Source organism: Tympanuchus pallidicinctus, unplaced genomic scaffold (assembly GCF_026119805.1).
Source record: "Tympanuchus pallidicinctus isolate F22 unplaced genomic scaffold, pur_lepc_1.0 scaffold20, whole genome shotgun sequence".
Taxonomy (NCBI): domain Eukaryota; kingdom Metazoa; phylum Chordata; class Aves; order Galliformes; family Phasianidae; genus Tympanuchus; species Tympanuchus pallidicinctus.
The window spans coordinates 12,642,663-12,665,409 of record NW_026294722.1 but is presented as its reverse complement, the minus strand read 5'-3'; the positions used below and the strand labels follow the sequence as shown (position 1 = coordinate 12,665,409).

The window sequence follows — 22,747 nt, the reverse complement described above, 5'->3', positions numbered from 1 at the left end:
CACTGCAGGAAATACAGATAGCACTGGAACTTCCACGTCAGATGAAGGGAGCTGAGTAGAACTGTAGCTCTTCTACAGACTCATTTCCCCACAGATGCATAAACAGAAAGTTCAGTAGACCTTTCAGTTCAACCAGCATCCAACCTCCCGATGTCCGCCCTTCACAGCACAAAAGTGAGGTGAATTTCACTGCCAGGCCACCTGGGCTCAAGGCCTCTGCCAGTATCCTCTGCAGTAATGGGCAACGTCACACTTAAGTCTAAGAGCCCCACCTGAAATCCAAGTCCTGTCACAGCAGGCGCTGTACGAACAGCAGGAGCTCAGCTCCCTCCTGAAGCACAAACACTTCTTCCCCCAGAACTGCCCCCTGCCTGGGTGGGGGGCAGCAGCCCCAGTGCTGAGGAGCGGAGAGAGGAGCGGCTCCCACGCCGTTGGAGGCCCGCAGGTTTTTGGAGGGCCATGTGGGTAGGTGCCATGTGGGAGCTTTCTGCCCTTTTCTGTCCGTGGCCCATGCCAAATATGTCAGTTTATGGAGTTAACAAGGAGTGGGAGAGGAGCTGCGAGATGAGGTGGAGTTAGCCTGGAGAAAAGGGACTGGAGTGCATGAGTGTGCAAGTGTGTCTCTGTGTTCCCACCTCTGACCCAAAGGACAGAAAGTCAGAGCAGGAGGTAGCGGGCTGCTGGACCTCCCACTCGGGGTCAAAATCCTTGTGCAGCCTGGCACCAAGCCTGTCTTCTGCAGGGCAGGGCAGGGGAGAAGTTGTAACATGATGATAAGCAGACAGCCGCTGTCCCCTGCCACGTCTAAGAACTTCTGGCCCCATAGTACATCATTTAGTGAAGCTGAAAGAATCTAATGATTTAAAAACTGTAAAGACAAACATTTTTGCAAAAATATATGCATAAATAACCACCACTCTATTCAGTGTTGTGCTTGCTTTGTGAATGACCAGCAAACAGTTAATTCTGCTGAATAAAAATGGAGACCTTTGTGTGGATTCTGACTCTATACGTTCATTGCTACGCACATGGCGCACAAAGATTAGGGATGAGAAGGGCTGCGGTACCTCTCACAGATCAGCCAGGTGGAACAGGGAGGATTCTCCTCCTTCTGGAGGAGAAGAGTGGAGAAAACCTGGGAGGAGGGAAGAGGGAGTTGAAGGAAAGAAAGAGAGGCAGAAAGCCCTGTGCACTGATGCAGAGCCTCCTGCCTTGCTCGATGTGGTGCAAGAAACTGAGGGTGACACTGCAAGAAGGAGGGCCAGGGAAGCAGGAAGCACGGCAGCTGCAGACAGGCTCCACGGGTCTTTGGGTGTTTTGAAGGTGAAAGCTGTGGGGATAAGTGAGAGGTGTGGCCCTCCTGATACACTCCTACACAGCTACTGAAGATGATTTTGAGGCAAAAAGAGAGCATTTCAGAAAATACCCTGCAGGCACAGGGCACGAACAAAACCATCAGCAGCAACTCGGGCAGAGCATCTAGTCTTCTCTGCTAGGAAGTGCAAAGGAAGGGAAGACACTGAAATGCTACATATTTTCTGTCCGTGCTTTTGGCTGGAAAACAACTTTGGCTGAGCACTCAGGGAGGTTTCCAGCACTGCTCAAGGCTTGTTTAAAAGCAGTGATTCTGTGCAAATCCTTCCAACTCCAAAGCTTTTTTCTCCCATGAGGCAACTCAGTCACAAGAGTTACCTAACAGTATGTCACAGGTAGGTTAAGGATAACCACATTGCTATCCAGTGCTCTGGCCTATAAACCAAGTTTCCACCTTTAGTTTCGTCCCTCTGCCAGACCTTGGAGCAAGCAGCACCAATGGCTGGGCATACAGTGTGCCAGCAAACATGAGGAACATGCATCACATATACATCACTTACCTGAGGGACGCACCGACAGAGACAAATGAGATGGAAACAAAACATACCTACAAGACACAACTTGAATGTATATTTATTATATATATATATATACCTTTGTATAGATTAAACTGGGTGGAATTTTATCATATACATTTTTCTGGTATAATACATGAAAAACTGGAACGGGGACATAGCAAATACAAATCCATACATTCCTTGAGCAAACTCTTTGCCACACTGAGACTGAAAGACTGCATGCAATGGGGAGACAGAGAGAAGGGAAATAATTTTTATTAAAAAAAAAAAAAGAAAGACAATCTAGATACAACTGTCATCAGAGGAGCAGCATTAAATATGGCAAACCTGTATAAATTAAAAAGTAAATTCCACTCGGACATCTACTATGCCTTAAAGTGCAACAAAGCTTGATTGACTGCCCTACAGAATACAGGAAAGATCACCCCTCTTCCCATTCCAACCTGTCCCTCAAAAACAAAAGCAAACAAAAAACACAAACCAATAAAACAAATCTAAAGGATATACATTATCCACAGTCATACAGAGACGCCTACATCTACTCAGTAGCACCAAGAATCTGATATGGGTGTAATTAAAATCAATTAAAACTCAGGAGCAATGATTACATTTGTTGTTTTTGCAGACTTTCTGCCCTTTACTAGTGTCTGGAAGGAGGAGGCAACTCTCTTTGTACGGAAAGTGAAGGTGACAGTGTCCTGTCCTCTCTCCACCAGCAGCCAAACTGTTTTGGCAGCAGGCTGGGAACACACACACACGCGCACACAGCACAGCGAGAGCAGCAGGAGGTTACGTCGAGGGGATGGGATGGGAAGCAGAGGCCTGATGTGTGTGCCTGGCTGCCTGTATGTATATGCACACACACGTGTGTGGATGGAGCGGGGCTAATCTACACAGAAGTGAAGGGTTGTGCGAGTCCAACACACGCCATGAGCCTCTTTGGTGAGAGGGTGATGGGAAGAGGGAGGAGGGAGAGACAGGGAGTCAGCGCTGTCCCCCTCTCATGAGCCTCCGGTCGTGGTCTCCCAGGGCCGGGAGCTCATGTGCCACAGTTATTCTGTCTCCACGTGCCACCTCTCGGCAGGCCTCAGTAGCCAAAGGTCTCCTGGGAAGCGTAGACCATGTAGAGGAAGCCATCCTCATCCTTCTCCTGCTCGTAGATCTCTGAGATGGGAGTAGACACGCTCACCATGCTGTGCTGGTTCACCAGCAGGAAGAAAGCCTGGGTGGGATTCAGCTGCAAGCGGCGCCTGTGGGAGCAAGGGCAGGAGGTCTGGGTCAGCCCACTGTGAGAGCGAGTCCTGCCTCCCCCACAGCACTGCTCACACGGGGCCAGGCTGGCATCAGGACGTGCTGCTGGTGAGCCACACTGAGCTGCTGGGGGCTCTTGGCCTTCTGAGCTGGCAGGACTCAGCAAAGTCCCTTTCCCCAGGCACTGCTGCAAAAGCAGAGGGCCTTCCTCCTCCATCTGAGCTGAAGGAAGGAGACTGGAGTCCCCCTCAGGAGTATCCTGAGGAAAAGGTAACGGCCACGTGCCCCTCACACAAACAACCGGCAAAACTTGCTGTGGTTTTCCTGTCCTCCATCCGCTCCCTCAGCAGCTGCCTCTGCCTCATCCTCACCCCACCGCTGTGTGTTCACAGCACGTCAGTCAGGGCCACCCTACTCACCGGATTATTTTGACCAATTCACTCATGTTGACGTGGTCTGGGACAAGGAACTTGGTCTTGTCCAGCACTGGCAGCTGTTTCTCCCCTTTATAGCGTTCAATGATGACCTGGGAAGACAGCAAAGAGGAGGTTTATCCACAATGTTCCCAACCCTTGGCCACAAGATCGTACACAGATCAAACTGATACAAATGGAAAAGCTGAGGTGAGACCCCACCTTGCTTCTCGCTGGCAGAGCAGCAAAAAGAGGTCACAAGCAGTGACCAGAAGGTTGGCTGCAGACCATCTTCAGCAGAGCCATCTGTCTGTTTGAACCCATCCACAGACAGCATCCAAGATAAGTGACTAAAGCATCACCTGCTACGGATGAATGTGAAACAGTGGGCCATAGTGCACCTCCCCTAACATGTGGGAGATCTTAACAGCAGCAGTGTACCAACACCACTTTCAGACTTACCAAAACGGAGCCGAGGACCTAACTTCTTCTTATGTGGTGGAAGGGACCAGAGGCAGGGAGAAGGGAGCTGGCCCAGCTTGACCAGTCCTGACCAGACAGCCTCTGCACAGCAAGAGATGTTTTCCTTCCCCTTTGCACCACGAAGCTGCACTTCAGCATCACTCAGCCTGTTTAAGAAAAGCTGTAGGTATTCCCAAACAAAGTTCTTAAAAACAGCTGCGAAGTCACCTAAGGCATTTCTTCAGAAAGAGCAGCTGGGTTTCGCCAGTCCCGTTCCACACGTTAACAGCCAGACATCAACTCCACAGCTCATCAGAAACCCACAGCCACTTCAGCACAGTGCCACGAGGGAACAGCCCGGCCTGTCCTCCCCCACCAGCAATAAAGTTCTCACCACACCTACCTTCTGAAAAGACAAAACAAGGATTTCTATCCACCTTTCTCATCCATTATAATTAACGAATGTCTTTCCTGACAGCTACAATTACTATTCTAAGCCAACCTGGAAATGTGCTGTTTGTTTACTAAGAAAGAAGGTGGTAGGCATTTATAGTAATTAATGATCTTACTTAAAAAGCTCAATTCATGCCCCTTAGAGTGACGTTTGGACTCCCACATCTCTCCAGCACCCAGTTATTTTCTCCACAGAGTGACGCTTGTATACTAATCCATTCGCTGTGCTCTCCAAGTTGAACTGAACATTATTTTCCACTTATGGCAATTCCCAGAAGCCGTTTTCCCAGCTCCTTCACCAGAGAAACAGCCAGGAGACCACAAACGCCTTTGGCAGTGTAGGAGCAGAGATCACAGGGCCCAGGAGATGGCTCTGCAGAGCTAAAAGGAAGATGTGAACTCAGGAAGCATTGCTCCATTCACCTCTCTCAACCATCTGATGATGCACACTGGCTTCTGCCACCAGCAGCAATGCATTTCTTGCTGCCGGGCACAAACAAAAGCAGTAAGCATTCCCGGGGCCCCTGCAGACACCTGTCAGAGGGGTGCTGGAGGAACATCCAGATCTCTTCCCACTGCAGAAAGCTTCGTGCCCATCCCACGTCCTTTCCTGTTCTCTCTGCAGCAGAGGCTGCCCTGGGAAAGAAGCAGTTCTCAGCCAGCCACTGGCAGGCCTTCACCACCAGCAACAGCAGCCCTGCATCTCAAGCATGCAATGCTGCATGCCCTGTGCAGACCTGATGGGGAGCGGTGGGGCCGACAGCCTCCGCACCATCTCCCCATGTAGGAGCTCCTCCCTCTGCTGATACAACAGGACGCTGTGGGAGCACAGAGCTCACCCAGAGGCTGCCAGCAGCACCCAGTGCCACAGCCGGGCTGAGCCGCACAGAGCCTGCACACACACACCGTGCTCTAACTGTAAACTAATGTAGAGCTGAGCAGTGTGGAGACTGAGTATGGGGAAGCACCCAGAGAATGGAGACAGCTGTGGGGAACAGAGGAGATGTAAGGAGAAGAAGAGCTGAGCAAAGCTCTCAGACTCTCTTCATCAGAGCCAAATGAGACACAGGTGCTGGGATGCTGCAGTACCAGCAGCAAGCTGGAACATCTGATGAGTGCCCCACACCATGGGGCACATCTCATTATCTCACAGCCCACCAGCATGGGCCGAGCTTCATCTCAGGCAGTTCCCAGACATGGGAGCAAGGCACTTTGGTAGGAACTCTGCACCTCAGTACCCTCTGAAACTCACATGGCAACCCAGGAGCCCAAGAAACAGGACAACTAGCATACGAAGGGCCTCTGAGCCCTCTAAGATGCTCTCATACTGGCCACAACCCCTCTTTCACCAGTGCAAAACAGCATGAAAAAAATAGGTACTGCTCCTTCAGCCCCTCTTGCCATATGGGGCCTTGCTGAAAGAACAGTTTTCTGTACCAGGACGCCTCTTACCAACCTGCTAACTTCCCTTCCCCTCTGCAGGAGGGATGGCAAACTCAATCAGGGCCACCCCGCTCTACTTATTTGAGTCTCACTTTCACAGATGATTACTTTGGCTGCAGGGAGATGAAGAGACTGGAGGGACTGGGTGCTCACAACTGCCACCTGCAGAAATACAGAGGCAACACCCAGAGCTTCAGATTTTAACAGCAGTTTGCACAAAGGGTGACAGTGACAGGCAGCTGCTCACACACTGTGTTCTGATGTAGAGAGGGCCCTGTGCAGCCGCACTGAGGCTCATTTCTCACCTCTAAGAGGAACAGAGGAAGGCATCTCTAATTACCAGCCAGCTCCATGCCACAAACAAATGCCTCTCAATTACCCCAAGAATGGGCTGAGGAGGATGTCCCGGCTGCTCAAGAAACAGCTGCCTTGTGCCTTGAGCAGACTCAGGGTCTCCAGGAGTTTCTATTTCCAGAACACAAGCTGCTATTTGGGTAACCCAGTTAAGGGAACAGGTGGCCAGTGGACACAAAGTTCTTGTCTAGCCAAGGAGAGAAATGTATGATCAAACGCTAGTATTACATCCCTGAGGCCTTGGGCTTGGCTACAAAAGCACCTCCCTTCTGGGTCCTCTTCCAAGCTGCTGCCTCAGATGGGGGGTTTCTCCACAGGGGTACCCACCAGTGTGGGGAACCCTCTGAGAGCCAGGCACAGGTGGGAGGGTCAACAGCAGAGCCTGGGTAGCACCTGCAGACACGAGCCTTGTTGTAGGGCCAATGCTGAAGAGCTGGAATGGTTTTGTTAGGGAGTGGGACCAGACATGGCAGCCTGACAGAGGCAAGGCAGCTGCAGCTCCATGTCTCCAGGTCCGACCACCAGCAAGACTCAGGAGGCACAAACACAAATGTGTGTTTAGAACACACATCACACAGGATGTGCCTGTGCATGGCAAGTCACACAGATCAGCACTCACATGGACATCACCAACAGCTTCCTGCGTCCTCCCCAGCAGGGTGGAGATCCTTCAGTAGAAACATACACAGTAATGCTCAGCCCCAGCGGGGCTCATCCTGCTGCCTACCTGCCCTGGACAACGACAGTTCTTGGAACAACCCTGGCAGGAACCCAGAGCAACCCGTTCCTTTCTCTGAGGATGCAGCAGTTTAGGTTTCCATCCACCACTTTGGATCCCCTGCCTTACGCCTCCCCGTGCTCCTCCGTGGGTGTGAAGATGTGTTTCTTTTACCACATAACCTTATAGATATTTCTTTGTGCACACCAAACAGACCCTAAGCCTTTGCTAATGCATCCTATGCAACAATACTGCCCGTGAGTCACCAGGTCTCACTTAGCTGAGCAGGTTGGATCAAACAGCATCGCTCCCCTGTGATTTTAGATTCTTCAAGGCTCACAAGAGCTAGCTTTAAGCCCTCAAAGGGCCCAGCCTCAACGAGCTCCAGAAAGAGATGCTGGAGCTGACAGCCTGGGCAGGCATAGGCTTGGTCTGTCCTCTAGTGGGCAGATGATTTCTAAAGTACCTGCTGCAGGCTGTGGCCAGAGCTCCTAGCAAGGAGGCATGAAACTGAGGAGGCAGTCCTGAAGCACAGCCTGCCAACACTCCTGCCAGCAGGAAGGTGTGACTGCAGCCATCTCCACCGGGGCCATCTGCCCCATCAGCCCAGTGCTGCATTGGCACACACTGCCACGCACAGGCAGCCCTCTGATGCAGGTGGAGTGATTTTAAGAGACCGTTATGAGAAGAGCAAGAATCGGCACTTACCGGGATTTTGTTTGGATGCTGCTCTCGGATCTGCTGTACTTCTTTACAACGATCCGCTGGAAGGAAAAAAGTAAAGCAAGGAAGTTAGAAGTAGCTGACTGTGCCCTGCGAGCCACAAACACACAGCAGGGACATGGCAAAAAAAATACAAATGCTTCCTCAGACCATTCCCACAGGCCTTGCAGCAGGCACTCTCAGGCAGATATCAGCTGCAGCAAGGAGCCCTTTGGAGTTTCTCACCACCCTAATCAGCCCCCAGAGCAGCTAAGTGCCACCCTGCCCAGTAAAACACGTGGAAATGGAGTGACTAACATGAGATATAAGGATCATAAAGCCATACTCTGAAATCCACATGAGCGAGTGCAGCTCACACCCATCAAAGCTGGGCAGCAGCAGCTTTAGGGTCTCAGCCCTGATCAGCGTCCTCCCAGCAGCTCCTCCAGGGGAGCCTCCAACCAGGGCTGGGTTCTGCCCATTTCCTCTGCCTGCACTATCTGGCAGAGTGCCTCTGTCCTAAAGAGATGTGCCTCACCAAGAAGAAATCCTGCACTATTATAGATCTGCTGCTACAAGAGCTCTTGGCCTGAGAGAATGCATCTCTAGACCTGTTGTGGAAATAAGGATAAAAATTAAGCAAGAAGAGTGATTTCTCTGCAACCATCCTCAAACATTCTAACCCACTTTCCTCCAGGGTTCATACCCTGTGACACACAGCTCATTCTCTCTGTGCACATTCCTCCATGTTTCTCCCCTGCAAGAAGCAGGCGGTGCTCACCCACAGTCCCCATCCTGCCTGGGAGGTGGGCATGGGTCCTCATGAAGGCAGCCACCATGCCACACAGGAATGGCTGTAACACCGTCTTTCATTTAACCTATATATGTGGCCTAATTATGTAAAATTATGTAAATTAAGCAGCACTCCTGACTGGCAGGGACTGAAGCAGGAGAGAATGGAGCTGTTGTACGGAGGGGCTGAGCAACGATGTATGAGCTGCCCCCACCCACGGGGAAAGCCCCATTCCATGAAGCTGGGCTGCCCCCACACCACGATGGGAGAGCTCAGCACAGCAGTAAGGCAAAACCCGCACCTTTTATTGGCTACTCCCAAAATACTCCCTGCTGTGGCCCACTGAAAGACAGGAGTTATTTCTGTAGCTGTGCACATGACAGGAAAACCGCCTCTCCTCCGACTGCAGTTTCAGCTGTTGAGTACCATCAGCAATGCTGCAAACCGTACAAAACACAAGAATCTCCACAGTTTTCTTCAGTCAGGTCCTTCCCAGGCTGTTCTCCCAAAGATTTGGGCATACAGCATCTCCCACAGCAATATGGGATGAGGTCATTACGCCAGCTAAGGAGAACAGTGAAAGAAGTTACGGCTTTTCAAGCACTGACCTCTACCAGCAGTGCCATGGGACACTGCTCTGCCCTGCACACACTGCACACAGGCGAGAGGACAGCACAACAGCTCCACCCACCCCACATACGGGTGGGGAACACAAGGAGAACGCATGGCAAATCCTGCAAGAGTGTGGTTGTGTAAGGGGTGGCATTTTGGGGAGGGGGGGAGTCAGGCACCAGTGCTGCCCTAAGGCAGCAGCCGGACACCAGGCCCAGCCCTGCCGGCTCTGACCAACAGCACTTGCACTAAGAATACACCACATGGACACAACGCCAAGGTCAGCAGCTCCCAAACCCAGCCAGAGCTGCATGGGAAGGGCAAAGCAAAGCAATGGACTCAGTCCCAGCCTCAGCCTTGCCTCCGGCAGTGGCCCACACAGCTCAGTGCACATGAGCAGGGCACGTGCATGTGCCAATGCCCCCAGCAGCCACGGGGCTCTTGCTGCACGCCCTGCAGCCCACATGGGGCTGATGTCTGTGGTCAGCCCCAGGACAGAGCACTGTTACTGTGGTTCTCTCACCGGGAGATCTCCGGCGTGGAGAACTGGATGGTGTGAAATCAGGATGCATCTGGGATGAGCTGGTGATGGCTGAAGGGGCGGGCACATTGCACAGCTCATTTCAGATGAAGGTCAATAAATATTTACGTAATGCACTGCCCTGAGGACTCTACCTACCAGGAAATCCACCCATGTTTACGTGCAGAGCTCTCACAACAGCTGACCTGCCATCCCTGCCCAGTGTTGCAGAGCTCATTCCCGGCCAGGGCACTGCAGGAGCAGCAGCAGCCTCCCACACCTGGAAAGCAGGACAAGGCCCGGAGGCCAGCGCTGCCCTGGGAGCTTACATGGGACAGCAGTGTCACAGCAACTGGAAGTGTACACTCAAGTCAGGACAGTTGATCTCTGGTCACACAGCATGGTGCCCCCCTGCTCCAGGTCATGCAGGGTGCATATCAGACCCCACTGCTCAGACAGTGCTACTTCTGCTGGCAACTTCAGGACATCCACAACACCAGTGGGCATCTCCATGTACCCAGCAAAACACGGAGACTCAGAAAAGCACAAAATCACATCACCATAGGGGATGCCAAGCAAAGAGACACGGCTGCAGCCAGGCGAGTAGAGCTGGGTCTGGGCAGGTGGACGGAGCCTGAAGAACAGAACAATGCTTGGGCTTCAGCCCCTCAGCTTCTTCTCTTTACTTACAGCCCAGGGGAAAGGGATGCACCTGAAGCTGGCAGCCCACAGTTGGGGCAGTTGTAGTCTTCACTGGGTGGATGGCCAGGTCCAGACAGCGGTGGTGAATGGAGTTCCAGTCACCAGTGGAGTTCCCCAGGGGTCAGTATTGAGACCAGCCCTGTTTAATGGCTTTACAGATGACCTGGGCAAAGTGACTGAGTGCTGAGGGAATGGGACTGTTCAGTCCGGTGAACAGAAGGCTCAAGGGGAGACCTCACCACCCTCTGTAGCCCCCTGAAAGGAGGCAGGGGCTCAGCCTCTGCTCCCAGCTGATTAGTGACAGGATCCGAGGGAATGGCCTTAAGCTTTAAGGTTCAGGTTGGATGTTAGGAAAAACTTCTTTTCTGGAAGAATGATGATGCAGTGGCGCAAACTGCTTGAGGTGGTGGCAGGGTAACCATCCCTGGAGGTGTTTACGAAACACAGAGATGTGGCACTGAGGGACAAGGTCAGTGGGCACAGAGGGATGGGCTGGCAGTTGGACTTGATGATCTTAGCAGTCTTTACCAATTATAACGATTCTATGATTCTGTACCCAGGAAGTATCAGCTCTGATGCTCCAGAAAGGATGGATATGGTACAATCAGATAGGGAAAGAAATCACCAGCTTGTTAAATCCAACCAGAGGTTTACACATCAGTTGAAGGTAATCAAGCAAAGGTTGTTGTTTCTCACTAAGTTTCAGGGCACCTTTGCTACAAAAAGGCATAAGGGAGCCAACAGCTCTGCTTCCAGGGAACAGGGGCTGTGTGAAAGGCAGAAGGAGGTGAGAAGGAGAAAGCAGATGTTGAGAGCTTTCCCTTTGACATTCAGGAACATATTTCCCACATGGTGTTTGGACTGTGTACACGGTGCTCACATTAAGTGTTCCAGATGAAGGACTGTTTTTTTCTCACTGTTTAATCACAGTTTCACTAGTCCTGGAAAAAGAACAACCAGTTCCTGTGTGACGAGCAGGCTGTCCTGTGCCAGGGCTTTCCTCTGCCTTCTGTTTGACCTTTCCTTCCAATCTTCACAACTTGACAATTACAAATCTCTGAGCCAGCAGGAACACGCTCCTATTTCTCAGAATTGCTCAGGACACTTCAAATTGCTCAAGCAAACAACTGGCATTTTTGACAGAGCTACATTTGGATGCAGCAGAACACACGCATGCATGTACAAAGAGACAGCGGCCGGTCACTGGAGCACATGGGAGCAGGGAGCTGTGCAGGCACGAGGGCCAGGCAGGAGCTCCTTCCTTTTCCTTGCAGCCTGTTCCCAAACAACCTTCTGAAGACAAGGGGCATCAGACAGCACCAAGAGCTCAACAAATCCAGCAGGTGACACAAACAGACAACGCATGGAATGCTGCTGTGCGAGTGCCAGGGCTGCTGATCCTACCGTCAGCAGCACCTCCACCCTGCTGGTTCAGTGGATACTTCATGCTTTTTGTGCAAAGACAATGTTAAATAATCAACATGCAGGCTGTATTTTGTATTACTACTGGCTATTGGTCAGGAGCTTTTGTTTAAAAACAAAAACAAAAATAATCAGCATTTGTGGTCTGTATACCTCACTGGCATTTGTCGTCGGCATCTGTTCACCTTCTATCATCCATTCAGCATTTTCGTAAGTGCTGTTAGTCAGCCCCACATCAGCTCACGTCACACACTGCCCTTGGCAAGTAACACAAGCAGATAGAGACAGCCAGGCACCAAAGAGCAGCAGCAAACCTCATGTCGGGGCTCTCAGCTCTTGCAGCACCATTACATGAACCCTCATATCACGGTGTGCAGACGAGCCAACCACTGAACAGCCCCAGCTCCAGGCCAAATATGAAGCATAACAGTTATGACAAGCACAGGATGGCACGTAGGACACTCTGTCCATTAGTGGTCACCTCCAGGAACAGGGCAACCCCAGCTCTGGGCAGCAATGCCAGTGCTGTATCGCCCTCTCAGAGAAAAACTTTCCCCTGACATTTAATCTGAATCTTCCCTCTAGTTTAAACTGTTCCTCCTTGTCCTCTCACCATCTACCCGTGTAAAAAGTTGATTTTCCTCCTGTTTATATTTAATCTGAATCTTCCCTCTAGTTTAAACTGTTCCTCCTTGTCCTCTCACCATCTACCCGTGTAAAAAGTTGATTTTCCTCCTGTTTATATTTAATCTGAATCTTCCCTCTAGTTTAAACTGTTCCTCCTTGTCCTCTCACCATCTACCCGTGTAAAAAGTTGATTTTCCTCCTGTTTATAATCTCCCTTTAAATTGTGCAAGGCTGCAATGAGGTCTCCCCGCAGCCTTCCCTCCTCCAGGTGGAACACTCCCAGCTCCCTCAGCCAGTATCCACAGCAGAGGTGCCCCAGCCCTCTGAGCACCTTTGTGTCCTCCTCTGGACCCGCTGCTGCAGCTCCGTGCCCTTCCTGTGCCAGCAGCCTCACGGCTGGATGCAGTACGGAGGTGGGGTCTCACAGGGGCAGAGCAGAGATGGACAATCCCCTTTCTCACCCCGCTGCCACCTGGTGAAGGCTGCTCTTCAGTTCTATGCGCCGCTCTCCCTGCTTGCTGCCTTTCCTGTACCAGAAGTACGCTGCCAGAAGCAAAGGCGAACTCCCAGAAAACCGCACCTGGGATGGGAGTATTCAGCCCAAAGATGCTCTCCTCATAGGAAGCACCACAGGGTCAGCAGGCGGCCGCACACGGGCTGCAGCCAGCACACCCCATTCCTGTGACACAGACCACAGCTTAATTCTGGGAACTGTTCTGGACTCCTACCATGGATCTGACTAAGCAGAATGCAGCTCCCTCAGCATCCACGGGCAGGTTTGTACATGGCAGCTGAGGGGCTCCGTCAGACCTCACCTCCAACCCAAAGACACTGCCACACACACAGCAGGGAGCACAACCCCCAGCAGGCACCCCCACGGGTGTGTATCAGGCACTGGGAGCACCCCGTGCCTCAGCTCTGTACTCGAGTCCTCAAGAAGAACTCACAGAAATCCAGAAAATGTATTCAGAATGGACCCAAGACAAAGCAGACGAGCATGCAGAAGAAACTCGATGGAAAAACAAGTCTCAACACTTACAAGAATGGGGAAAACGGGCACAAAGAACAACAGAGCCTCAGCTCAGGGCAGTGGGCCAAGGCCTCACCAAGCCACGTGCTGTGACACTGGAGCCTGGGCGGCTCTTGTAAACAGCCACACTCTGACTCTGCCTTTTCTGCTCCTTTGGAGCCGTTCCACTTCTCTACAGCTTCGCGGCCTCACAAACAGAGCCGTTCTGAGGGTGCAGTGGCACTGGAAATATTTTCCATCGGCTCTCTCCAACGGCACTGTAAACAATTGCTTCCTGCTCCCGTTGTGCAATGAGCTGAAGATGAAAACAAGCCATGTTTACTTTCTCCAGCGATCCCAGCCCTGACCCAAAGCGGCCTCCTCGTCCTCCTCCTCCCGCTGAGCTCTGCAGATCAGTTGGGAGCCAAAGGGCAGAGGATGGTGCAGACACCCGTGGCTCTCACAGCACCCAACTCCCTCTCCCCCTTTTCCCTCCTGGTCTATTTTAATCCTGCTCTCCTTCAGGCACTCGGAGCCTCGAGTTTTGTTTTCCTCCAGTCTGAGCAATGCACAAAGGCAAAGCAGACTCCTCCCGCTCCATTCCTACCAGCTCAGCAGCAGGCGGTTACTAAGGGTGTCATTTAGGATGCTGCTGCTTATAATAAAAAGCTTCTGAGAAGGGCTGAGGGTCGCTGGGCTCAGCCGCCCGGCCGGCAAAGGTCAGAAGAAGCAGCAGCTCCAGCAGCCAGCACTGCCGGGCCCGGCACAGCGCTGAGCCCCGTGCGGGTACCGCCGCCTCATCGGAGATTTCCCACAGCCTCCATTCAGCAAAACGACGCTTTCCAGGCGAGCGCGGAACCCGCCGGGCCTCGGCAGCGCGGCACGGCGCCCTCGGCGAGCCGGGCGGGGGCACCGGGGAGATTTGCGAAGAGGCGACCGCCCTCCGGCAGCCCAAAGGACCGCGGCGTGAGCGGCTCGGCCCGCCGGCCCGCCCCGCACGACACGCAGCGGGCCGAAGCGCGGATCCGGGCGGCACAACGATGGGAAACGAGGGACAGCGCGGTGCGCTCTGCGGGTTGCGCTCAGCGCCGCGAGGAGAAGGAACCGGAGGGCACAGCCCGGCCGGAGGACACAGCCCGCCCCGCGGCACCGCGCGGCCCCGGCCTCGCCTCACCCTCCGAGCGCCGCGCCCCCTCCCCGCCCGCCCGCTCGCTCACCGAAGGTGCGGCGCTGCTTGAAGGGCCGGTCCGAAGGCATCGCGGCGGCCGGGCCCGAGCGCAGGTGCCGGCGGCGGCTCCGTATGGCGCGGCTGCGCGGGCTGCGGCGGAGCGGGCGGTGACGTCACCGCGGCAGGCGGGGCGGCGGAGGGCCGTGACGTCACCGTGACGTCACCGTGACGGGCCTGCGGAGGGGCGGTGCCGCCTGTCCCGCTCTGATTACCTCAGAGTAATTAATACTCCTCTGAGCTGAATCTCCCCTCTTGTAGTTACAGCCACCCCCCCGTCCCACCACTCTGTGCCCGTGGGTGAAGCCCCCACCCGCTCTGCTTATTGCCCCTCGCACCCTGGAGCGGCCCATCCTGCTGTCTCACCCCGCTGCGCACGCTGCCTGCGTGCCTTGAAGACCAAATCACACCTACAAATAGAGCGGGCTATTTCTAGAGCTGTGAATGAATCAAACCCAGCAGCAACCAGCGACGACGTTTTGCAGAGAGCCACACTTAACGTCCCCATGAAGGCATGCTGCAATGAAAGCTGTGTTATGAAACAACGCCCTGCGGTGTACGACAGGCTGTGGAAACGGGCAGACATGGAACACACCCCTGCTTCAAAAAGACATAAAGGCTTCCATGCATCTTTTAAAAATGCTCTGATTATCAAAAGGGTCCTTTTCATCAAAAAATGAAGAGGTGGAAGTTGCAGTACTGAGATAAAGCAAGCGGACTGACGTTACAGACTGCAGGCTGACATGAAGAATTTGTTAACTGTTACTGTTAAGCGTAACCATTTCTGATGAGGAACAGATGGACAGACCGACCCGGCGGGATCAAAGCAGCCGCAGCAAGCCGTCCTGCAGCAACACAGGACCAACAGCCAGCTTTATACACGCTAGCATTCATGCAGGGTGAGCCCCACTGGTGATAAGCACTGCACGTCTGTGACTCTACGGAAGCTCCCTGAGGAATGCTGCCGTGCTGCTGAAGTACATTTCTGCCGACACAGACCGTGATGATGCTCAGACTTCTGCAGCGATGGTTCTGTCCGAGCTCAGCGCCCCGCAGCCCCGCACACACAGCTCTGCATACAGCCTGCACTGCTCAGGGCTAACTAACGGGCAGCCTGCCCTGCTGGAGGCCTTGCCTTCGTTCCCTTCAGCTGTGCCTAGCAAAAGCTTTAATAAAGACAAGGTAAACAGATGTCCTGTATGTGAAAGAAGTGCTGCTCAATCACAGCGGATCTCAGGCAGACAAATAGCTGCTGAAAGATCCATATGTCCATAGCAGGCGAAAGACCTGTCTGAAGATCCACACGTGTTTCCACTAGTCTGTCTTTGGCGATCTTTTAGGTGTTATCACCTCCATTCCTCTGCCAAGTCCTGATCTCAGCAGGAGGCTGGGCCTCGAGTGCTGCTGCTTGCGGCGCAGAGCCGTAACTCAAACCCCTTTCATCAGCTTGTTAACGCATCAGGGTTTGTTTGCTCCGTCTTTGCAGCAAGTGCTTCCTCTGCCTTCGGAGAGGTTTCCCAAAGACAGCAAGTCGGGCCGTTCTGCAGTTGTAACACAGAACAGCTCAAAGCCACAGAGCGCAAGTGTTTTCCAAGCCAGTTCTTTGAGTCAGTGTTCTCTGTTTTCAGGCTACGAAACAGAGCCTAGAACACAGTGCATATTCTTCTGTCTTCTTCAATTTGCTGTTGTCAATAGTCTTACCTGAATGTCAGTAATTCCCGTGACTGACTAGGCCCAGGCGCAGCAAACACAGGTAAGCAGCAAAACATCACCCAGACTCTTTCCTGGCCTTCGCTTTTCTACAGCCACCCTACTGAAGACCTCCCTGACACCTATGCAGAGCAATTCCTTCCTGTCAGATCTCTGGGACTCTGCTGATGCTCCAGATCCAAGAAGCTTTATCTCCATAATACGTATGTTATGTGCATATATACATATATATGTACATGTATATGTAATACTTTAAAAGAGAGTACTGTTCTTCACCTTGATCCACCCTACTTGAAAAGTAAAACAGAAATGAAACAACTTTGATTCACCTGGCGTAAAATGGGCAATAGCATAACATAAACAAGGCCCTGCCCTCACCAGCTGGATGTGGCACCCCAAAATCAGCTTCAAGACCCTTTTATTCAAGTTCCTCAATATATTCAAAGTCAGATAGGGAACAGCACCTTGGAATACACACACACACGTATATAATCAATTTCACTGGAAGTTTATGCTCTCATTTACGGCCTCAATGCAATGCAGAAAGCACGCATGATCTTCGTTGTTCCATTGGCTGCCTACAGGCTCGTAGGGGAAAACAAACATCCCTCTGTCCTAAAGGCGGGCAGGATACAGGCAGGATAGCAGGACAGTTACCTTAAGGAAGAGTCAAATAGAATGCTGGGCACCAAAAACTCTTCGGCACTAAGAGTAGCAGTAGCACCTCCCAGGGAAAGCGAAAACACACCAGCAGGTCACAGCCTGCAGGGAAACGTTTCTCCAGCCACAAGCAATAAAAAATAAAGGAAACGACTGAAGACATATTTGTGTTCTGCCTTGCCTCATTATTCAGATATTATCCAGAGCTTCCAGCTTGCTGGAAGTAATTTTCTGGAGACAATATTTAATTGAATTGTAACAGATGGCATGTTTCATATAAGCTGCTGTGTATCAAATCAAAATGAAATAATAAAAGTCAGCGTATGCGTGCTATGTGAGCTATCTGTCAGACTTCTAACCTAGGAGATGGATGTTTACGTTCATCACTGCTTGGCACAGAACCTGACTGCAGGGAGGCACCAGTTTGGTGTGGTCAGACATCTCCTGATGGGAGAAACAGTTCACGAACTGAGCAGCAGCCAACCCTGAGTCACAGTGATGACAGCCGAGATGCCCAAAATACGAACAAGTTCTTAAAATACCAAAGAATATGGACAGGCAGTTGCTGCAGGACTGACCATGGGTGCGATTTCAAGTTAGGATTTCTGTTCTCTTCTGAAAACATTTCACAGAATCACAGAATCACAGAATCACCCGGGTTGGAAGGGACCTCAAGGATCATGTAGTTCCAACCCCCCTGCCCAGCAGGGCCACCAAACGCACACATTCAGATCAGGTTGCCCAGGACCCCATCCAACCTGGCCTTGAACACGTCCAAGGACGGGGCATCCACAACCTCCCTGGGCAGCCCGTTCCAGGGCCTAACCACTCTCCTTGTGAAGAACTTCCCCCTAACATCCAACCTAAATCTTCCCTCCTTCAACTTGGATCCATTTCCCCTAGTCCTGCTGTTGTCAGCCCTTTTGAAGAGTTTACTCCCCTCCTGGGTGTAGGTTCCCTTCAGGTATTGATAGGCTGCAATGAGGTCACCCTGCAGCTTCTCTTCTCCAGGCTGAACAAGCCCAGCTCCCTCAGCCTGTCCTCATAGGGGAGGTGCTCCAGCCCCCTGCTCATCTCAGTCGCCCTCCTCTGGACCCTTTCCAAGATCTCAATGTCTTTCTTGTACTGAGGGCTCCACACCTGGACACAGGACTCCAGGTGGGGCCTCACAAGAGCCGAGTAGAGAGGGACAATCACCTCCCTCTCCCTGCTGACCACCCCTCTCCTGATGGAGCCCAGGATCCCATTTGCCTTTCGAGCTGCCAGAGCGCACTGCTGGCTCATGTTCAGTCTCTCGTCCATCAGGACCCCCAGGTCCTTCTCTGCCGAGCTGCTCTCAAGGACCACTCCTCCCAGCCTGTACGGGTGCCTGGGGTTCTTCCGGCCCAAATGCAAAACCTTGCACTTTGCCGTGTTGAACCTCATCAGGTTCACCCGAGCCCAGCCCTCCAGCCTGTCGAGGTCCCTCTGAACGGCATCCCTTCCTTCCACCGTATCAACCGCACCACTCAGCTTGGTGTCGTCAGCAAACTTGCTGAGGGTGCACTCAATTCCCTCATCGATGTCATTAATAAAGATGTTAAAGAGCACCGGTCCCAAGACAGACCCTTGGGGGACACCACTTGTTACCGGCCTCCACCTGGACACAGAGCCATTGACCACCACCCTCTGTCTGCGGCCTTTCAACCAATTGCTCATCCATCGGGTCGTCCACCCATCAAATCCACTTCCCTCCCATTTGGAGATGAGGATGTGGTGGGGGACCATGTCAAAGGCCTTGCTCAGCTCCAGGTAAATGACATCGGCCGCCTTCCCTTCGTCCACCAATGCCGTCACTCCATCATAGAAGGCCACAAGATTAGTCAGGCATGACCTTCCTTTGGTGAAGCCATGCTGTCTCGGATCACATGCTCATTCTTTATGGGATCGAGCATGTTGTCCAGGAGGATCAGTTCCATGATCTTCCCAGGCACGGAGCTGAGACTCACCGGCCTGTAGTTCCCCGGGTCCTCCCTGCTCCCCTTCTTGTATATGGCAGTGACGTGACCCTTCCTCCAGTCATCCGGGACCTCACCTGACAGCCACGACTTCTCAAATATGATGGAGAGCAGCTTGGCAACCACCTCAGCCAGCTCCTTCAGGACCCTGGGATGCAGCCATCTGGCCCCATAGACTTGTATTCATTCAGTCTAAGGAGGCACTCTCGGACTTGCTCTGCCCTTACAGTGGGGAGGGATTTACCTCCTTGGTCCCCACATAGAGGTTTGGGGGTGCAGGGCTCAGGGACGTGAAGAAGACTAGAATCCTGGCCACCATTTCTGGCTTTTACGGTCAAAAACACCATCTAAAAAACCAGAAACGGTCTGTAAATTAATGCCCAAGTCTGAAAACACGTTCTAAAATGCTGAACATTCAGGTGACCTTTGCTGCTTAGTCACCACATACACACCACAGAACTTTCTGCTCCCAAATGCAGAAAAGCGTCCAAACCAACACCAACGTTTTTACTAACAGACTCCAAAGCTTCACTGCAGCCAATTGCCCGGTTGATCCCATAACCTGCTGAGATCACACACATTCTAATTCCGTTCCCAGGTGTAAAACCAGGCACCAACCAGGCATTACCCTGTGTTCCCAGCACTGCCTGTAGCTTCCAGAAGGCAGATCTGAACACAGGCCGGGCACTTCTGCTAACACGGATTTGTCAGGCAGGAGCAACCCCTCGCCAGCACAAGCAGCAGCATCCCCCAGTGAGGCTGCAGTTACTGAATCGAGGGAAATCCTTTCGTGCTGATAAAACTGCCATCACAGAACTGCTCGGTCAGAGGGGTGAAAAGGAGGGAGCCCAGCAGGCAAGATGGAACAGCTCCCTGCACAGCCCTCCCATCCCATGGGACAGAGCAGCCTGGGGAGGAACAGGGCTCTCGGAGCGCTGCACGCTGCTGATGCCGCTCCCAGTACTGAGCTGAGCACACAAAGGAAATGCAGCACAAGACAACGTGCATCACTTCTTAACGTGGGCTGTGGCATTCTGCAGAGCGCAGGCACATTTCGGTACAAGGCAGAGCTGTGTCTGCCACATGGGACTAACTGGGGACACAAACACTGGGCACAAATTCTTCAACTCTGCATGCAGTTACAAGACCTTTTCAAGGCTACTGAAAAACATTTTCTTTCTTATTTCGGAGGAACCAGATAACATTTAACATAACATTTTTATCTTTAATAACACGCACAGAAAAATGACGAGAGCAAGGATCAGATGAAAGCAGCTCCTGAACTGCGACAGCTGAGAGATGCAACAGAGCCTCGATGTCTGCATTCAGGCACAGCACCTCTGTCGCTGCCTGAGACAACAAAGAGACGTGATGGAAAAACACTCCAACCTCTGAGGCAATTATAAGCATGCAGCAGATGTATTTTCAGTGAATCACTGTTCAGAGAAAGCAGCAGAGAGGTAAAACGCCCTACAAAGGTTCTACTTTTTGAAGGAAAAAAAACAAAAAACAATTGTGACAATAACTGAATTCCTTACAAGACAAGGAAAAACCAGACAAAAGCCATCACTGATGACACTTTTTAAATTTATTGTGACCAGACTTTTTCAAGTAACTTAGAAAATAAGAGAGAACAACAGGACAGGAAGGTTTCATATTTAGTCATTCAAAAGTAACAGTGTAAGAGCTCAACTCTAATAATGGCGACAGGATCATGGAAACGTACAGAGAATAATCTTGCAGAACGTTACTAGGGTTTTTTATGTTATCTTGTCAACTATTAAAAGCATCTGTTGCATTTTTTACTTTTTTTCACTGCCAAGGTCACCAGGTTCTAATTCACCATTTCCTTCTCAAAATGATGAGTGATCCCAAAAGAAGCCATTTTTTCTATATGTAAAAAGCATACAAACAAGAACACCTGCTTTGGTTCCTCCAAAACATCGCAGAAGTGGCACAGCAGAGTTAATACCAGAGCTCTACTCTTTAGCATTAAATTAAAAAAAGAAAGTTGGGCAAAGGGAATAAAGCAGATCACGTGAGTGGAATCATGCGTTTATATTCTGGATGATAATCAAGAGGTAGTCATTTTCTGGAAGGGAAAAGAAAAAAAAACAAATTATTCTCTCATTGTTGATACTTATTCACAAAGAAAAGCATCCCTGTTGCTCAATACAGGAACTTCCAGCTTTGTCTCTTTCTGGTATCTCACTGACACGCTGTCCTGACATTCATCCCCAGTGATCAGAACAGGTTTGACGTGTTGGATCCCTTATCTGAGTCTCGTGGTGGAAAAGTCTCACGTGCTCAAGAGCCACATTTAACACCGTTCATCCCTAATAAATGAGAATAACTGACACGTGCAATGATTGAAGCAAACCAGGCAGCGCAAGACAGCGATTTCCCATATCTCACAGCCAGGCTGCAGGACCGAAGGGGTTCCAGCTGCGTTTGTTCTGGAGTAATGGTTATTTCTCTTTCCACCTTTCGTATGGAAATGAGGGGATGCACCAGCACAAACCCCAGAGCCTCTTCCCCAAGCACTGCTCCCACCAGCTCCTGCACAGCTGCCTGCTGGAGCACCAGCCTCCTGCTTTGCCTCCCCACCAGCAGAATGCCACTACAGTCCAAAGGAACAAAGCTGAGTTCTTGCACCATTAATGCAACTCATCCCTGTTTCATAGCTGGCCGAAATGCCCAGGAGTATCTCCAGAAAGAAGGCTGCTGCCACATTCTGTGACCCAGTACAGCTACAAGTTAAAATCCTTTCCTCTGAGCCAGAAGTGGAACGAGTACTCACAGGTACTGAGTGAGCCAGCCAGGACAGAAGCCCTCCTGCACTTCAGCTACGAAGAGGGAAGGCCCTATGGGAGCTGTGACAGCAGGCAGCCGTCGTGGCCACAGGGATCATGAAGTGGTTGAGTTCAAAATTTTTAGTGCAAGGAGGAAAAAAAAAGGCAGAATTGCCACCACGAACTTTTAAAGAGAGCAAACTTTAAGCTTCTCAGGGAGCAAATTAGCAGTGTCCCCTACAATTCTGCTCTCCAGTATCCAGGGGCCCACGAGAGCTAGTCACTTCTCAAGAAACACCTTTCAAAAGCCTGGGAGCAGGCAATCTCACTGTGCCATGTGCCAAGCAAGCGGGGCAGCTGGCCTGGATGAAGAGGGAACACCTGGAACTGGGGCAAAACAAGAAAGCACACAGCATCTGGAAGCAAGGTCTGGTTTCAGAGGGAAAGTACAGAGCTGCAGTTCGGATCTGCAGGGAGAAAACAAGAAAAGCCAAAGCTGTGCTTGAGTTGATGCTGAGCAGTGTGGTGTGAGACAACAAAAAGGCTTTTGCAGGTTTGTCAGCAGCAAGAGGAGGTCAAAGGAAAACAGGGGACTGATACTTGGGGTGAAAGATCACCTCACAGGTGGAGACGTCTAACGCCTTTTCTGCCTCAGCATTTAACAACAGCAACAGATCTTGGTTTGCCTGGACCTCTCGGTTGGAGGACATCACAGGAGAAGCAGTAACTTTCAATTAGCAGACATTACAATTGCTCCTCTTACCTGGAACAAGTATGATTTCATTTTTCTTGGAGCGGACCCGCAGGACGCTGAGGTCATTTCGGGGATCGATGTTTCGAACGGCGCTCCTTGCCATCATGATTAAGCTGTTCATTAGGCCAACATACTGAATGGTTGTGGTGTGGTCCATATTGCTTCTGATAGGAATACCTGCAAGAAGCCACCACGGGGACAGCAAGGGTCAGTAACACAGCTTTTGAACCAACTCC

General features: G+C 51.6%; 3 protein-coding genes across 15 annotated transcripts in view; all 3 read right to left on the bottom strand.

Annotated features, from left to right (window-relative positions):
- Nucleotides 1–1,922: 1,922 nt before the first annotated feature.
- MAP1LC3A (microtubule associated protein 1 light chain 3 alpha) lies at nt 1,923–14,734 on the bottom strand. The gene is made up of 4 exons (XM_052684014.1): nt 14,591–14,734; nt 7,695–7,750; nt 3,563–3,669; nt 1,923–3,142 (listed from the first exon to the last, which is right to left on the bottom strand). The coding sequence occupies exons 1-4, from the start codon at nt 14,628–14,630 to the stop codon at nt 2,980–2,982; spliced, it is 366 nt and encodes a 121-aa protein (XP_052539974.1). The 5' UTR covers nt 14,631–14,734; the 3' UTR covers nt 1,923–2,979.
- Nucleotides 14,735–20,535: 5,801 nt separating this feature from the next.
- LOC128081186 (dynein light chain roadblock-type 1-like) overlaps nt 20,536–22,747 on the bottom strand; it is a 144,977-nt gene continuing 142,765 nt past the window's right edge. For all 13 annotated transcript variants that reach the window (XM_052684200.1, XM_052684199.1, XM_052684211.1 and 10 more), the window contains 2 exons: nt 22,521–22,688; nt 20,536–21,057 (listed from right to left, as the gene is read on the bottom strand). In XM_052684200.1, the coding sequence (XP_052540160.1) occupies nt 21,014–21,057; nt 22,521–22,688 (212 nt within the window). In that variant the 3' untranslated portion in view covers nt 20,536–21,013. The remainder of the gene's footprint in view (nt 21,058–22,520; nt 22,689–22,747) is intronic.
- LOC128081185 (uncharacterized) overlaps nt 20,536–22,747 on the bottom strand; it is a 123,536-nt gene continuing 121,324 nt past the window's right edge. Inside the window, exon 5 of the transcript XR_008207029.1 lies at nt 20,536–20,889. The gene's annotated coding sequence lies outside the window, so the exon portion shown is untranslated. The remainder of the gene's footprint in view (nt 20,890–22,747) is intronic.

Bases quoted from the DNA above. Each gene is read 5' to 3' on its own strand.
- MAP1LC3A (XM_052684014.1), bottom strand. From the start codon at position 14,630: ATGCCTTCGGACCGGCCCTTCAAGCAGCGCCGCACCTTCG. The intron at 3,670-7,694 runs GTAAGTGCCGAT...CTGTCTTCCCAG, and splicing joins AGCATCCAAACAAAATCCCG to GTCATCATTGAACGCTATAA. The intron at 3,143-3,562 runs GTGAGTAGGGTG...TTGCTCCCACAG, and splicing joins GAATTGGTCAAAATAATCCG to GCGCCGCTTGCAGCTGAATC.